The following is a 19,501-nucleotide window of genomic DNA, read 5'->3' on the forward strand; positions in this document are numbered from 1 at the left end:
TGTTTCGAATGAATGAATAAAGAGGGTTAAATATAATTTTTGTTTTGTTGTTATAACAACCGAATAACATTTTCTTTAAATATTTTTATATGTGATTAACGAATGGCTATTGCTATACCGTAAAAACCACCCTCATGTTATCTTGCTTAAATTATTAATTGCATAATAAATTATTTATTCACTTTCATTATTGTTGCTATAGTTAAATGCAATACAATGTACAAATAGAATAAAAAGAAAATAGAAATTTCTAATGCTATAACAAGGATATTAAATTTTGTTTTTGATTTCTGCAATATCCTTGTAAAAAAGTTTATGCTTTTTATAGTTTTTTATACAACTTACTAAATGCAGCAATCTTAACAGAATGTTAATGTAATAATATTGATTTTACAGTGAATTGTAAAGTTATGCATTAATAATTTTTGAGGATATTAATAGTTTTGTTGTATTTTCATACAATATTCTTTATACTTGGCCTTGACTTAGAGGTTTTCTTTTTAAAAAAAACTAATGATTTTTTTTTAAATACTTTTTTAATTTTTGAAATATTAAAGTGTATAAATGTATATGTATATAAAATATATTGTTGGTGCTGCTGTAAATTTAATAGTAGGTCTTTTAGAATTTAAATAGTTATAGCGTCACAAATAGTTGTGACGTAATATTGCAATATTTGAATGTAGAACGTTTTCCATTTGAATTGCTAAAATCAAATAATGAATTTAAATCAAGTATTCGTTATTCACCACATTCACAATTGTTTTTGAATTAAAAAAAAAATTGCATAAATTTAGGCTTAAGGTGATCTTATCAAAATATAAGAAGGTATGCAAAATAACTACGACTTTGTTTTGGAATTTTCACTTTTTTGTTTAGAAGCGTTTTGTTTTAGTGGTTCTTTTTATAAGTTTTATAGCGGTGTTTATAAAACCAGTCACACTTTTGTTAGCTTGAAAGATAATTTTGTTTTAGCATTTCATAAATAAAATGAAATTAAAGTTTTTTTATAATGCTCAAGAGCTCAAAAATATTTTGTAATCAATGAAGTTTTGCGAGGTTAACTAAAAATCAAACGAAGCCTTTTTAAGTTTTTCTTTCAAATGAGCTTAATGAGCAAATGAGATTTCATAATGAACAAATTATACTGTAAATAATTAATTAAATTAGTAATAACACGTTTTTTTTGCATGTTAATATTTAATGTGCGAAATATGAGTTGTTAATTCAGCTGTATATTTTATAACAATGTTGAAGATAGTTTATTGTAGGTGGATAATATTAAAATCGAAGGGTTGTCAGTTTCGTATACAAACAGTTTTTTTTAGAAATTTTAGAAAAATTCTTTTTAAATTTTTAATTATCAGAAAAGTTTCTCCAATATATTTTAAGAATGGGATTCCAAAATATAGGCCGTACCTTATAATTTTGTATAAAAGATTATATAAGATTCGTAAATATGCTTGTATACAGTGAAAGATGTCAAATGTTGTTATGTATTATATAAAGTATATTACGCAAAGTTTATTTAATTTAAAAAAAGTAATACTGGAAAAAGTAATACTCGTAATACTGGCCCGCATAAAATAATACTAGAAAAATATAGTACAAATATGGTATCAATCACAACTCATAAGTTCATACTAAAACTAGAAATGATAACTGTAATAATGTTTCACGCGGTCGTAGAAAATTAATTCTGAGAAATTTATACTTCAAGTATTTGACGTTTATATTTCTTTATAAAAATATAAGGACATCTACCGGAAAAAATATACGTGTAATTATTCTTGAATTATTTTTTAATATAAATAAAAAAAACATAAACACAAAAGAAAATTTCAACTGTTATATAAAAGTTTTTTTTTTTATTTAATTTTTCTTTTTGAAATAATCCATATTACATTTTTATTTATAAAAATTTAATAATATTTTAATTTTGAAAATTATAAGGGAAAAAAAACTTAATTATTAATTTATATATATAAAAAAAAAAAAATTTTAAATATTTATGAAATCATTTAAAGTCTGCAAAATTAAACAAATTAAAAGAAAAAATTATTTTAAAATATTTTATAAATATTCTGTTTCAATTGTATGTGATGTTATTTAATTTGTATTTTTTCAGTTCTATTAATATTTTTTATTTTACTGAATTAGAACTTAGAATAGATAATTATTAGACAAATTACTTAATTATTTTAATTTTTTTTTGTTAATTTTCTTTTATTTTTAATATAATATTTTTTTTTTGTTTAATTATTATATAAAATCTTTAATATTATACAAACTAATTTACATATTTTAATTTTAATTGTAAGGCACAATTATTTTTTATTTTCACATAATAAGTTTGTGAATATATTATTAATTTTTTAATTCCACATTAATTATGAAATTTCTCACTTTATTAATAACATTTTAAATTTTAAAAGTAGAAAAAATGAGTTTTTCAAATGCAAGTCCAGTAAAATTAGTATGAAACAAAATTAATTCTAAATTTAGTTTTTGTTTTTAAATATAATTTTATAAAAATATATTTTATATTTTATTTCTATAAGAATTTGATTAAAAGTGTAAAATATAAAAGATTAAATTAATAATAATATAATTTAAATATTTATAACTGCAATGATATTGTCAGCATCACTAAAATAAAGGATATTGTGATATATTATTAAAATTTTAAATATTTAATTAATTGAATGTGAAAATAACATTTAAAATTAAGTGTCTTAAAATGATTTAGACATAATACAAGTTTTGAAATATTTGTTCTATAAATTTTTGTGACATTTAGTTTGATTCAAATAACATTTGAACAAAATCTGTATAACACTTATAATATATTACAATCTTATATCCTTTATTAGCAAGGTGTCAATAACTAAAAAAAAAAAATAATTTAAAAATGAAATAAAAATATTTTTATATTTTCTTTTTTTAAGATGAAAATTATAAATAAGAATACGGAATATATGAATATTATATGTGTATGAAATGAAATGTATGAAATATGAAAGATGTATGACAAAGATGTATGATTAATACAAATGTATTGTTTATTTTATTATTTTATTATTGTTTACGCTCTTGTGTACAAAATATTGAATATTTTGACGTGTTGTGTGCTTAACGTAAGATAAACTTAACAAAATTTTTATATGAAATTAATATTGTTTTTATTATTTAATAAGATAATTTTTAAACAATTTTTTATTCGTTGTTTCGAGAACATTCGGTTGAAAGAACGAAATTTTATTTGTTTTTGATAAATAAATGACAAATTAAATATTTTAATTGAATGATAATGACATAAACAAAAATTTTGATCTGGCAATATTGACTCTATTTTGAAATTTCGTTTTTAAATTTTGAAAACAAGAAATTAATATAAATTTTTTTAAATTTTCTAGATTTATTTTTTTCACTTAAATTAAATTATTTATTATTTTTTTATATATGATTTATTTCAGAGTGTTCGTTGTTCATTTTTGTGCTTTCAATCACATTTTAATTTGTTCTTAAATTTTACATATTTTTATTTTTGCTGATTATAATTTTATATATAATTTTTTAATAATTTTTTTTATATCAATAATTTTTCTTATTAAATTGACTAATAAAAAAAAATATATATTATTAAAATATTATGTAAAAATATTTTTCTTCATACACTTATATAGTAAATTTATAACAAAATTACTTAAAAATTATGACATTTAAATTAATTCTTCTGGTTCTTGTCACTTTAAATATTTTAATGATATAAGAATTTTTAGGTTATATTGTTTGTATCAAATCTAATATTAAGAGCGGTGAATGATTATTTTAAATCTTTATGAAGAACATCAAAAGTTAGTATTAAATTATAAAATTTGAGTTAAACAAAAAAAACTAACGTTTTCTATAAATTTATAATTTGAAACCTATTTTATAATTAAATTTTTCAAAATTTTACATAAAACTACATTTTATATTTTAAATTTTATTTAAAGAGATAGATTTTCTTTCCTATATTAAAAACTAATTGTTGAAAATTTAAAGACTTATGTATATAACATGATGATGGCGTTTAGATTTTTATTCAATTTATTATTCTCTTCATTTCTATGTACTTTTCAGTTTTGTTGAATAATTTGTTTTAATTCCAGAATGGCCAACCCCATAATGATGGTTGGGCTGCAGGTTGTGTTTGTGTTGGATCCATTAAAACTCTTGATGCTCCATGAACTGGTGCAGGACAGCCTGTATATTACAGAAATATTTTTTATTAAAATATGCTAAACAATGATTTTATAAAAATGTGGTACAAAATATGAAACTTCTTAGTGATAATAAAATTAACTCCAGCAATTTACTTAAAATGATTAGAGCTTATGCAATTTTAATTGAATATTCTATTGATTTTTGCAGATATTTGAAATAAGTTAAAATTTTACCACAATTGACTTGTATTTCGAACGCCGCACGGATTTAAAAGTTAGGTTATATGAGATATTGAGATATTTATACAAAAGTAAGGGTAAATGAGTTTTAAATGTCATTTTCAATATGACTTGTGACAGATGAATATGTATATATAACTATGAAAGAACTCAGATTGACATTAGAAATATTTTTCGTGTATAAGAATGTTATTCGAATCACTTTACCTAATTTACATAAAAAAGCAATTATTCAATGTCTTAATTATGTAAATCGGGTAAATAAACATTTGGAAAAGAAATATGCGGCTTTTTTGCGAAAAATAATTTTGTTTTCTTTTTCTTCATGTAAACGCTTCTTTAAAATGTTTTCAAAAGACTTTGTTGTTAATTGAATTTCAATTTTTTTCATCAAAATCATAAAACAGAAAATTAAACAAAAAAAAAATGTCGAAAACTTACGGCATACAGAACAGGTTTCTTCATCGGTACCATCACCACATCCATCACGACCTGAACATACAATAGCTGTTGATCTGCATCGTCCATTATTACATCTATGTGGACAATAATGATTCATGCGATTACCACCTAACATTCCGTTATTATAATCATTATTTAAACTATAATCATTATTATTATTATTGTTATTACTATTTATATTAGAATTACTGCTACTAAAACCATTTGTAATTGTATTACCAAGATTTGCAGTTAATAAACGTAAAAAGAAATTTGGTACTGAACGTGATCCACAAAAATGTGGTGGTTCATCACTACCATCTTTACATGTTATTATTGCATTACAATATTCATATTCTGGTAAACATTCACCACTTTTACAACGGAATGTATTCTCTGGGCAATTACCATATTCTGATTTTAATGAGTTACAATTTAATTCATCTTCACCATTTGGACATTGACGTTTACCATCACAACGTGCTGCACGACTAATACAACGACCCGATTTATAACAATTGAATGATTGTTTTGGACAATATTGATTTTTTCTTGGATTATGTATACATTCTTCATCAGATGCATCTGTACAATCTGGGCGACCATCACATACAAAGAACCATGATATACAAACACCACTTGAGCGACACTATATAAAATGAATAATAAAAAATTATATAATTAGAGTAGAAGTATTTATAATGAAAAAAAAATTTTATAATTAAAACAATAAAAAAGTGTTGGGTGTATTTTTAATTAACTTTTAATTTCTATAAGACTTGATATTGATTTATTTTAATGTTGTGCAGGAATTATGACTCATTTTTCTTCATGTATGGGAATATTGTGCAGTGATACGAATACTGGGCAAAATAATGCATGATTTTTTAACCGATAATTTGTTAAATTTAAAGGGAACGACAGATTAAGTGCTGCAATTTACTTTTTTAATAATATTCATTTCTTGTACCAAAATATTGCTCACGTGGCCTATATGTCAGAATATTATCAATCACACATTCAATATTGTTTTCAAAAGATATAAGCACTCACGTTAAATTGTCTGATTTCGGCTGAAAATTGACAGATTCAAAATAATTTGAATAATTTGGTCTTTTTCGCTATGGTAAACTGAGTTAATTTGACGTTGACAATTCGAACTAAATATACGTAAAGATCTAAAAGCTCCTATGTTTGCTTGTTAACGGGCTAGCAAAAAGAAAGGATTTCTTTTTGACAACCACCTGAATACAATTGAATGGATCGAAAATTGAATGGATGCATTCTTGAATACAACAGGTATTTCATAATTATAGGCATACATATATTTTGAAAAAAAATTATTAAAGAATATTATTAATAATTAGAAGTACGAAATTTTATTAAAAATTTTTTTCTACCTGGAATGTTCCTGGACTACATCCGGTATTATTGGAACTACAAGCATTTGAATTATGTCCACCCGTTATTAAATTCACAGCACAATCACAAACTCTTCTTTCGTTACAATAAGTATATGGATCAGCTAACACACATTGGGTATCCGAAATACATGGCAAACCTAATGATACTGGTCCATTTCCTAAGTCAACACGTTTACGAAATTCTAAAAAAAAAAATTATATAATCCAATGTCAGTTTTAATTTTGATTAATTATACATAACGTTTATATCCTATTTTAAAAACCAAAAAACAAAAATACAATACTTACCACTTGGTTTTCCTGATTTCCTGGTACTAGTTAAATCCATTAGTGAAGCTTTTAACTTACTACTATTATCATTATTATCATTGCTACTAGTATTATCATGATTAAATGGATTTTGGAGTGGGGACGAGTATTCAATTACAGTTTTATTCACATTCGATGATAATTCAACAGAATTTTTATTATCATTCGAAATGACAGAAGAAATAATTGTAGGTGAATTGATTGTTGCTTCTGTTGTTGTTATAGTTTTTGCTGTTGCCATTGTTGTTGTCATGTCATTATCATCCATCAAATTAGCTAACGTTGTTGTTATTGGAGCAAGCGGTTCCATAAGAGTTGTACGACTAGCTAAATTAATCATTGTTTGTGTTGTAATTTCAGCAACATCGGCCGCTCCTGTTGTTGTTTCATAGGTTTTTGTTTCAATTTCGTTATTTATTTCTGTTGTTGTTCTTGTTAAACTACTATCTTCTATATTATATAGATTTTGTTGTGAATCAATAATATCACTTCTATTAGAATTACTATTATTTTCTTGATCTACTAAAGAATAATGATGTTGATGATGATCAGATTTTTCTTGATGATAGTCAGAATTAGCAGCAGTAACAGAAGAAATTGATTGAATTTGTTCTTGTTGTGAATTACTATAGTTAATGTCTGAGCTGTCTTTTATATTATTTTTTTCCATATTATTGTTATTTTTGTTGTTTTTTATTGTAAGATTATCTGAAATTGTTTCATCAATTTTATTGGCACTTAGTGGCGGTATAGCCATTGGCATTTTATTGGTTTTTATTATTTCAATGTCGGCATTAAATTTATTGATTTCATTCGTTGTTGACGTCGTCGTGGTCAGTTGAAGATCTTCAGGTAATAATTTTTCAGTTGTTATTTCACTATTATCCTGTTTTTCATTATTCTCCATGTTATTGATATTGATTGTTTTGTTGATTAAAGTATCGTCATTATTTTTATTATCAACATCATTATTATCATCACCATTTGAATCACTGTTATCACTGTTGTTGTTGTTGATGTTTTCATTATTGTTTTTATTTTCAACATTTTCATTTTTGATACTATTATTGTTTTCAATATTGTATTGGTTCCATAACAAATTGGGATCGTTTGTTGTTATTTGAACTGAATAAATATTCGATTCTGCTTCCGTTGAATCGTGAGAGAGATTATTTGATTGGAATTTTATATTAGTTAATTGATCTGGAATAGTATCGACAGCAGTGGTAACTTCAACATCACTATCATTTATTTGTTGATAAATTGGGAATAGAGTCGTAATAAATTTATTTGCAAGGTTTAATGTTTCTGGTCTTGTTGTGTATGATTCTGGTAATTCTTGTGCAATTTCACGTGATATATCTGTTATAAAGTGATCCTGTTCGGTATTTGAAATTTGTTCAGGAATATCTTTATTAACATCATCGAGTGGTTTAACAATTTCAGAATCAAATTCTTTCTCACTCATTTTCTCGGTTTCTTTTTCTACCTCAGTATTGAGATTATCTTTCATTGGTATAAAATTTGCTTCATTTTCTAAATCATTGTTTACCATTGAGTTTATGTCATTGATTCCATCAGGCTTTGCAGTTACGCTTTCGTTTTCAATAGTTTGTTTTTGTGAAATATCCTCGTTATTTGATGGCTTTTGTTGATTAAAATTATTATTTAAGGATAATATTTGACTTGGACTAAATAATTGTTCATCTTCGCCCCTTGGTAAAATTATGTTTGGAGCAATGGTTGTAGCATGAGTTTCATCTAACGATTGCATAGCTTCTTGAATCATTTGATCAATAAATAATGAGCCAATAGGAATTTCTTCACGCTCAATGTCTATGTCTGGTGGATTTTGTGCCGCTAATTCTGGGGCAACCGTTGTATCAACACTTTCATCAATTCCTGGAAGTTCTTCAGTATTTTTGAAAGTTTCTTCCGTTCCTTTACTACTATCTAATTGAGGTTTCAATGTTGTTTGTTCTAAAATATTTTCTATTTCTTCCTCTATTTGTTCGAAAATATTTTTCTCTGTACCTGAGGATTCGTCTAAAGGTTCAGACTTTACAACTTCTTCTTTAATTAAGTTAGGGTTAATTGTTGTTATTGTCATTATCTCCAACTGTATTGGATCAGTTTCCAAAAGAGAAGGTTTATCCTTGCCTAAAATGTCATCGGCTTCATTTTTACTCGATAATTCGTCAGCCTTTTCTTGTGATAATTCTTGGGGTATTTTTTGAGTTACAGATTGAACTGCTGATTCATTAGATATGCTATCATCTATTTCTGATTCCTTAAGTGTCTTCATAGTTGTCAAATCTTTTTTATCATCTAGTTTATTTTCCTCAGATTCCATAGCAGCTTGAAGAGCATGTTCCTCTGGAAGCTGGTTGGTATTACTAATCATAGGAGGAGATATTGTTGTAAGAGAATCGATATCACGATTAAGATCGTCTACCATTGAAACTATGGATTCTAAATTTTCGTTAAAATTCATGTTTTCTAATGGTTGTGATTCGAATGAGATGTTTTCATTTTTTTGAATTGATTCTACAGAAGGTTTCAATGTTATTATTTTTTCGTCAATTTGGTTAACAGAAGGTTCTATTGTTACTAAATCAATAATCGGAGCTTCTGTCGTAAATTTGTTTTCAATTTTTTCTTCTAGATCGCCTGCCAATAAATTTTTCTCTGGTTCAAGTGCATGAGAAATTTCCTCACTTTCAGAAACTTGTGACAAATTGTCTGACTGTAGTACTTGCACATTTTCTACAATCTTTTCTTCAGTCAAATTTAGAATTGTGGTTTGTTCTTCTGCTGTATCAACTGGTTTTAAAGTTGTAACTTCTTTCATAAGACCATATTGGTCCGTTAATTTTTCAGTATCGCCTGCATTTTTAATTAAAAATTCGTTGGGTTCATTGTTCTGACTATTATCACTGGGAAGAATAGCGGAATCACTTAATGTTGTACTTTCTGCGATATCCTCTTGCTGAACAAATTCATGCCAAATTGGTGATTCTGTTGGATTATTAATTTGTATTTTATATTGATCAGAAATATCTTCTTTAGTTGGAGCATCAGTTTTCCTTTCTATTTCTTCTTCCAAAATTCCATCTCTGATATGTTCTCCTGAGTTCACATTTTCACTTTTAGTTGTATCTCCTTCTACAGGGTGCTGAGTGACAGATGGCAACAATAAATCGTCTTTATTAACATCATCTTCAGATTGAATTTCTTCTCCAAAAGTTTCTTCTGAATGTTCACTAGAAACTTTGATTGGTTGCTCTTTTGAAACTTCTTCGCTTAACCTCTCGGCACTATTATTTTCCTCACTTAAAATATGTTCAATTTCTTCATTAAAAGCGTTATTGTTTTCTTCTTTAGAAACTTCTTTGTCATCATTTTGTTGCATCATAACATCTTGATGAACTGGCTGTTCTGTTTTAAGGTTAATGCTTTCCTTTGGTAGTTCAGTTTTATTTTCTTCGGCAGCTAAAGTTTCTTGAGACTTTTCCGTTGTACTTTCATTAGTGGTATCTACATCCAATTTTGATAATGAACTATCATTTTCTTCGATTGGTGAACTAAATAATGGGGTTTGTTCAGTATTTTCACTTTCTGGTGATGTTTCCTTTTCAGTTGAAATTTGTTCTTGTGGTTTAAGCAGTTCTGTGGTTCCGTCATCTATACTTTTATCTTCCTCGCTTTTTATTTGATCTGCAGCCGTAACAATATCCCCATTTTCGAACGTTTCTTCACTATTTTTCGTTATTAAGCTATTAATTGGACTAATAGTTGTATGTTCAACACTTTCTTTGTCTAAGTTATTTAAGTTCACATTGGAATTTGAGAAAATATCTTGATTATTTTCGAAGCTTTCATTAACAGAGTGTGAAGCGTCCTCCTTTTCACCTGAGTGGCTGTCGGTTGATGCGGAATCGATTGTTTCTAAATTTTGTGATTCATTTATTTCTACTGATTTTTCTGTATTACTATCTTGGGGTGCTTTAAACACTTGTGTAGTTTGTTCAAGGTGAAATTCTTCTTCTTTTTCAGTTTGTTCGGAATGTTCACTTTCGTGGTGTGCATATTCATCTTCTTCTTCTATTTTAAAAGGATAATCGTAACTTTCATCATTTCCAGAGTCATTCTCTTCATCCTCAAAATTTTCTTCTGGATATCTTATGGTTGTAGCTTCATTATCACCTTTTTTTTCCGTAGTAGCTTTAATTTCGTCTTCATCCATGCTTTCATCATTTTCATGCGAAATTGCGTTTTCTGTTGACCCTTCAATATCAGACTCGTTTTCACCTTCCTTGTTTTCGTTTTTCTCTGGTTCCTCTGATTTAGTTGCATCTTCTGAGGACAGTAGTGGTTGCAGAGTTTCTTCATGCATAACATTCTGATTTTCTGAATTTGACACTTTTGTGGGGTGATTTTCAGTTGATTGATTGTCATCAATGTTCAATGAAAAACTTCCACTTTGTAATTCATCTGCAGATTCATTGCTTATGCTTTCTGGTACATGATGTTCCAAAATGTCTTGACCAACTTGTTCTGAATTTGAGAAGCTTTCTGAATTATCTTGCGCACTTATATATTCCTCTGACTTATCCGGTAACATTTCGGTACTATTTTCCAAACTTGATTGGTTTTCTGTATATTGGCTTTCTTCTGTTTTTGAAGTATCATCAAGTATAGCAATGTCACTTTGATTTGTTATTTCATGGTTTTCTAATGATTGATCCGCTGAAATGTTTTCTTGCTCGGAAGAATCACTTTGCTGTCCTACCACATTTGAAGGAATATCATCTTGTTCTGCTATTTGATTTTCTGCAATTTTATTTAAAGGTAAATTAATACTTTCTGAAGTTTTAGTATCATCATGTTCTGACGAAGTTTCTGTTGATTCTAATTTTAGATCTAGCTGATTTTCAGTGAATGGAACCACTACAGGACCTAAAGTAGTTTCGCTTTGTTTTGTTGTTATTATTTCTTGTGGTGTCACAGATGACATTTCATAAAACTCTTCAAATGTTGACGTTTCGTTTTCATATAAACAATCTCCACCAACTTGACGTGCTGGTGCACTACATTGGCATCGGCCGAAAAGATTTGGTATTAAAAAATCACAGTGGCTTTTGACTGAAAACATTCGACAATGCGCATCGCTGTAACAGACGGCACCTGGATGTGCAGCTGTAATTAAAAAGAAAAAAAAAACCAAGTTTTTTAAAGTAAACTTTTAAAATAGCTTTATGTCTGTTTTTATGGACGTGGGAAATTTTCGATTTTAAAGTTCTTGCACTCTGCATGAAAAGTTCTCGAAATGATTAATTGCAGTTGAAATAATGCCGCAAACCAAACAAAATATTAACAATGACATCTTATCATTATGTCCTTAAAAGAATTTCATATAAATGTTAAAAATGGTTGACATACTACGCCACCACGGTGAAATATTAAAGGAGATTAGCGTAATATGGCAAAAGAAATTTTTCTTTTACAAAATAGAGAGCAAAAACGGCAAGAAAAAAAATTCTTGAAATATTACTAAATGCAATTTCAAGCTAAAATATTTAGGTCATAAGGAAATCTTTCGGCCTTCAATTATTTTTTATATAAACACATACATACGTACGTCAAAACATACGAGATATACACGGACGAGTATAATTATATTTTTGGGTCTGTATATCTATTTAAGTATGTAGAAAAAAATACATAATAAATATACCCATTCAAGTTTGTATACACTTGTAATTCTATACAGTGAAGCCTTAATTGTTTGTTATTCCAAATTAATTCCAGTTCAAAGAGTTGAACAATAAAAATTTCTTTGTTTTTAGGATATCGTTAAGTGCCATACCGCCCGTAAAGTGGATTCCTGGAATTGACCTGTATTTAGTTTATGCTTATAAATCAGGAAAACTCCACATTTTGAAGGGCAGTATTGCTCTGGTAATTCGTGGCAGAAATAGAAAGGAATTTAAAGAAATAGAAAGGAACCTATTACATAATACAAAAAAAATTGAATGTCAACATAATTCCATAATCCTAATAATAAAATCCATTTTATTCGGACTCTACTATAGAAATTCTACATGTACATATGTACGTGTTATTATTTATATTTGTACATAATTCCTAGTTCTCTTTCTTGCAAGTTTTTCTTTTCTCTTAACCCCTCTGCGTTTGTGTGTGTTTGTTTTAATTTCATCTTATATAATATATATCTATCCTTAAAGAAGCGAAATATACGACGGTCTTCACAACAAACTGCCGATAGCCAGACTTATGTGTATATAATATTTTATATGTGTATATAATTGTAAATTTTAATGAACAGAACAAGTTTTCTAAAGTTTCAACTTAGGAAAAAAAATATGAAAAGAGACAAAACTAGAAAAATAAAATGCATTTTTTTTTCATCTATGGAATTGACAATGAGAATTATACTTTTCGCGATTTCTCCTTTTTGGAAAAATGTGCAATTCCATTTATGTATGTGCAAAAACGGAAATTATATGAAAAAAAAATTAAGAAGAAATTTTAATCCCTCTTATATTTAATAACAAATTATATGAAGAATTTTATAGAACATTGGGTTTGTAATTTAATGATGACCAAATTATATTTTTAAAAGATTTTCGTCAAATTTAACTGACTTGAGCAATTTGCGTTCAGAATAAGTTTATATTAATATTTAAAAGTTTTAATCAATAATTTTACAATTCGTGATGAAGCTACCTATTGTAGTTAAAATTCTTGAATTATATTTTTCTAGTTTGTAGAGCAAATATAATTTGTTTTAAAGCGTTCACCATTCAAAAAATGGAGGCGACGTCCGGTATGTTGTTGTCCAAAAAAGGGTTCTGTGTATTTAATTGTCCATTATGGAAATTGCTGTACAAGATTTAAATTTTTAATTCCAAGGGTCCGTTGTTAGAAGCAAAAGATTATTTTAATTCTAACAAACATCAACCATAACTTTATGACAACAAAATTTGTAATAAAGTAGTAATAAAGCTCTTTAAAGTGCATGAAGGGTTGCACTTTAGCAAATATTTTAGAAGTTTTAGTGATTTGTCTTCTGAGTAGCTGGGTAGCACCAGAAAATTCGGCATCAATTGGAGTGACACCAGGAAATTCGGTAACAAAGTGCCAAATTATAGTTTACATGTTTCAAAAATTTTCTTCAGCTAGTTCGCTAGGATTTGATTCTATAAACAGATTGTCAAGACATATTTACAATTTATATCTATAAGGGTTGACTGAAATATTTTCATTTGTTTTTAAAAGATTCGGAAACTAAAATACGGCAATGCTTAGGCGTTTTGAAAAGTATATTTTAACGAAGGCTATGTATGTTTTGAATTTGCCAGAGAAAGGCTTACACTGACGTATAATACTCAATTATATCTGTTCAAAAAATATTTAAAACAGTGTTAAACGACTTTTTAAAAACTTTTAAAATGTAATAAAAAAATACTTCAATCATATTTTAAGTGTGGTCCATAAACTCAAGTAGTTGATGGCGAATCGTAAACGAAACTGATGTTTTTAAAATTATTTCAAAGAGTCCTCAATTTTTGCATTACGAAGCACAATATTTAATTAATAGATGAATTTAGAGCGGACATTCTCATTATTATTCCATTTTGTAAGAAGAGACTTTCAAATACTTGAAATAACTGGTATTTTATAAAGAGAATAATAAAAATTTGTTTCAAATGGATCAAAATGCATCCCAAATTAAATTTTAAGTGGAGGTGGATCCAATTGACATCGGCGTATCTCCGAAACTAAATGAGATAGCGAAAATCTGATTACTTAAACTGAAAGATCATCATCGAAAACCTATGAAAGTGGTCTTAAGTCAGAAATTTCGAAAGTGTCTTATGGATCAAAATAGCACTCAGCCGACGAAATGTATTACGCCTCGCTTTGATAATTTTGTTTGAATCATTTTAAAACAGCATTCGAAAATGTTACTAAGTTTAAAAATATAATTGTTAGAAAAGAGTAGGAATGAGTAGGAAATCGGGGAATGATTGGACGTCCCGTACCGATTATTAAACTATTCTGAGCTATAATTAATTAAACAGTCAACAACACATATTTCATTCAACACACGCATACTGATTTCCTGATCGATTATATTATTGAAAAAAGTAAGCAAAATAGTAATTACGTATTTGAAACGGGAATATAGGTAAAATTAACTACGCTAATTCTGTTATACCTTATAATTATGCCTTATAAAATTAAGTTTCAAGAAGTATTCGGAAAAATGACAGACAGATTTAGCGAAATCGCGGAAAAATGGCCGAATGAATATATAATCTTAAATAAAAACGCGTTCAATTTGAAATCTCCTTGAAATCGTTTTAAAATTACTGATCAATTAAATGTTTAATAATTTACAAGTTTATCAACAGAAAGTATTATATAAGAACACTGATTCCAACTTGTCTCCTGTTGTTTATATTACATAATTAATTTATATCTACTTTGTTAAATTAAAAGCATTATCCTATATTTGAAATTATCGATAATATAATAACAAATATCAATGCGTAGAAGTAAGAACTTGAAGTAATACACTAAAATCATAATTTTCTTGTATACTTTTCTTTAAATATTAAGTCAGAAAATAATTTCATATTTATAGTCTCTGTCTACACTGAATAATTTCGCATTAACAAGAGCTACTTGGTATAATATTCAGATACACGAACAATGTTAAGAGTTTTCTTTGAAGAAAATTGTTACTAAGGCTTGTTTCAAAATTATTATATAACAAATAATATTTCTTCAATATGCGCCATATAATTTTAAATCCGGCATTTCAACTATTATACATTATTGTTATTATATTTTTGTATGTGTAATCAAATTGCTATTACTAATACATAACAAAAAAAAAACAGAGTTGTATCCCGGGAATTTCTATATTCATGGGATCAATTAATAAACTAGAATTGAAAAAAGTTTTTTTTATACAAGTTCTAATATAGTGCCTTCTTGTATTTAAAAAAAATAGTGTTACAAATTCAATGATGCGTTTATGATATTGTAAATATCAAATTCACATAAGTTTATTGAAGTATTGTCCCAAATTTAAGTGTCAATCAAAATTATACTAGATTTATTAAATAATCTTGAATACTACAATTATCATACACTTTAAAAGCAGTCTTACTAATACTAGTATTAAAATACTGAGAATCAGAATTCACTTTACGCCACATTTTTTTCATCGACTCATTCCCACCATAACCATTCTCGGATCTATTTTTCTTAAACGAAATTTGTTGAAACAACGCGGGAGAAATTACGATTACACTCACAAGTTGATGAGTAAATGCTACCTCAGTAACCACCTTGCGTGATACCAGCGCGAGAAATATTCAGAACGATATTGTTTCTAACAGTATTCCTAACCTATCGCATATAAATTTTTTGTAATATATAAATCAAGAAATTCCTTTACCCATTTCATGACAAAACCACTCCGATTGTACTGAGAGCTCCATTATAATTTCATTTTAAAAAATTAATACTTTGATAATATCTTATGGTTGGTCAGAATAATTGTCTATACTTTAATACTATTGAAATTAAATCTATACATGTTTATTTGTTATAATTTTATTTGTACATTTTTAATTGATCACAAGATGAATGGATGGTATCATATGCGTATTTAGTAAAAAGAAAAAGCAGAAACAAACAAAAACTGGATTAAAGAACCGTCCATATTATATAAAATGATTTTTTTTTTAATATTTTATGACTAACTAGTTAGCTTGGTTAGATTCTAAAGTAGATCAAATTTTCAGGTAATCAATAATCACATATGTGTGTACAATATGCATATAAACATATTTTTCTTAACATTTTCTATATATTTATAAGAGTATGTGCAGTCCAATAATACTTTGTACTTTTTAGTTGCAATATGAAATATAAGAAAAAAAACCATCTGAAATTGAAGATAAATGAATATTGGCAATTCAAGTATATTTTTTTGTAATAATAGGAGTAGAGTTTCCTAATTTAGAAAAACGATGTCAATTCAATTCAATTCGACATAAAATAAGGAATTAGAAAATTTATTGACTTTTTTTTTGTTTTTGTTTTGTAGGATCATTGAGAAATGAAACCTTCTCTATAGATTTTTAAGTAATTTGCGGAATTTTTATTAATGAGAAATGATGGTATTTTATTTCCTTTAAATATTTAATTCATAGAGTGATATACAAAGCATAATTCTGTATATATATATACATACATACATACATGGTATTTTAGTATATAAGAAAAATTGTTGTAATATTGAATGAAAAGTGTTAATTATTACAGTTAAAAGGTGATAATTACTTGATATTTTTTTACTTTTATCTTTTGTTTTTTTATTTTATTGAAAAAATTAAAAGAAACTGGGAGAAGTTTATTATAAAGTAAGAATTATGCATAAAATTTTGAAAAATTATTTGGGAACATTTCAATTTATTTAATTTATAATTGTACTATAATTGTAGTATTATTACAATACTAATAGTATAACACTTTGGATGCATTCTAAGCTTCACCAGATTTTGTATAAGAAGGAGTTCAAATTTATCCAAATAGGCTACTTCCGCAAATTTAATTGAAATTGAAAAGAATTACCACACATACAGTACAGTATCCTACTCCTATTTTCAAACTACTTCCGACCCAACTACCTCGGATTGGTTTTAAGTGTTATCATATTCTCTGCAGGTTTCTTTTTTCTATAATTTTGAATTTTTCCAATAATTAATTTCACGCCATCCAAAGGTAATTTGATTTTACTTTTTTAAACTTTATTTATAAATGTTGCCGTGTTTGTATACGTATTCAATACACGATAACACTTTGCAAATAAAATTAAAAAAAAAAATTTACAATTTATTTTCATTTCTATAACTTTATTAGTTCCCATTTACAAAATAAACTCATAATTTTCTTAAAGAAAAAAAAATTGTGATTATAAACTTTTTAGAAATTTTGAAAAATAATTAAAAAAAAATATTTTTAAATTAACTAATAGATACGTTGCAATTAAAAGCAAACAAAGTTATCAAAATATCTGGGAACAAAACACCCAAAGTTTAAATTTTTTAACCCTTTATAGTTTTGTGTTTTTTTTTGCTGTTTTTGCTTTTAATATTGTACTGCATTTTTTTACCTTCTCAAATAACCAATGATCACACAATAACTATACTATTCACATATATATGCCTAATTACATACATATATACATATATTTATATATACAAACATATTTCTTCTTGGTATTTTTAAATTTCCTTTTTCACTACTAACCTGCTTTAAATTTTTTTTTTATCTTTTATTTTTTTCCCTCCAAATACTTTACGTTGCAATTGAAAATTCAAAAAAAAAAAAGAAAAAATAGGAAAAAATATAATAGAAAAAAAAAGAGAAAAAAACAAAACTAAAAATTATTTCCAAGTTTTCCCACTGAAGCGGCGAACATTTTCCGTGTTTATTTGCAGTTTAAATTGAGAATGAAAATAAGAAAAAATAGATAAAAAGAGAAAGAGAAAAAAAATAAATAATATTTTTTTTCTTATTTTGTTTTTGTTATTATAAATTGATAACCAACTTTGATAGTAAAGTGCAACACTGACTGACTTCTCTCTTTTAAAATACAGCGACGAACGAAGAGGACACGACCATTTCTTTTTTTTTATTCCAATTCAAAAGAATGGTTGATTTCGCTTCCGTTAGGTTTACAATGCGCTTTTTGATTACGGGGAAATCAGAACTATTTTACAAAAGTTTTACTAATTTAAATGAAAAGGGAAAAGAATTAATTGGTTTTTTTTTGGAGGTGAAAAAAAATTTTCAATATGAAAATTCAAATTTTCAAATTTCGAATTGCAAACTTTTAAATGAAGACATTTAACATCAATTTGATTTGTTCATTAATTTAAATAGTTTTTCCGAATTAATCAATTTGACATTAGTTTGCCATTTAGAGCTATGTCAGAATTTTCAAATAAATTTAAAATAAGTGATTTTAGTAAAAAAAAGTCTGATTAAATCATAAAAATCAGACATACTGCGTTATTCCGCTGATATTAGATGATAGATTGCAGATTTTTTAGCTGATTGCAGCTTTTCATATATTTAAGTTTCAATTAACAGCATTTAGTCGAAACCTAAATTAAAAATTTGGTTAAATTGGAAGGATACCGTTGCATTTAACTTTAAAGTACCCCATAACAAGGATGTTCAAAGACATTGTACATTTTCAATTCTATATTTTAGTTTGTGTGAATATTTTTGTTATTGTAGCTAACAATTTTTATAACTTAAAAAAGTTTTAACTATAAAGTTTGCAGCTGATTCTTTTTTTTTCTTTTCTTCTTTTCGTTGTTCAAAGTAAATGAAGAAAATTTAGTGGAAAAAAAATGAATCAGACATGCTTCCACATTCTATACACAGCACATCAAAGTTCAATTTAGTGCACTTGGCATTTAAAATGAAACGAAACTAACGATTGAGTCAAAAAAAATTAAAAGAGAAAAAAGGGGGAAAAATAAAGGTAAAATTGCATTGAAGGCACAAGGAGTCTTAATTCATTTAATTGGTGAATTTAAGAACTCGATTGGAATAGTTTAGTCAAGTAGTTTATAAGTTTCACGGATAAAATAAAACTAAAACCAAAAGCAAAAAAAAAAAAGATTTATAGGTAAAAATAATTTTTTTTTCCATTTCATAGAAGAATTGAAATTTTTTTTTTTCGTTTTAGAGAATGGCAAATAACATTGTGATTAAAAAGTAAATTTGTATTAAAAATTATAATGGATTAAATTCGATGAA

At 26.4% G+C, this 19,501-nt stretch overlaps 1 protein-coding gene across 1 annotated transcript in view; it reads right to left on the reverse strand.

Moving 5' to 3' along the window:
• Positions 1 to 3,921: 3,921 nt before the first annotated feature.
• LOC129612512 (protein PFC0760c) overlaps positions 3,922 to 19,501 on the reverse strand; it is a 94,991-nt gene continuing 79,411 nt past the window's right edge. The window contains exons 5-8 of the mRNA XM_055526155.1: positions 6,602 to 11,821; positions 6,290 to 6,495; positions 4,890 to 5,538; positions 3,922 to 4,248 (exon numbers count right to left, since the gene is read on the reverse strand). Coding sequence (XP_055382130.1) covers positions 4,145 to 4,248; positions 4,890 to 5,538; positions 6,290 to 6,495; positions 6,602 to 11,821 — 6,179 coding nt within the window. The 3' untranslated portion in view covers positions 3,922 to 4,144. The remainder of the gene's footprint in view (positions 4,249 to 4,889; positions 5,539 to 6,289; positions 6,496 to 6,601; positions 11,822 to 19,501) is intronic.

The sequence above is a fragment of the Condylostylus longicornis genome, unplaced genomic scaffold, assembly GCF_029603195.1.
Source record: "Condylostylus longicornis isolate FDR11 unplaced genomic scaffold, ASM2960319v2 ptg000074l, whole genome shotgun sequence".
NCBI lineage: Eukaryota > Metazoa > Arthropoda > Insecta > Diptera > Dolichopodidae > Condylostylus > Condylostylus longicornis.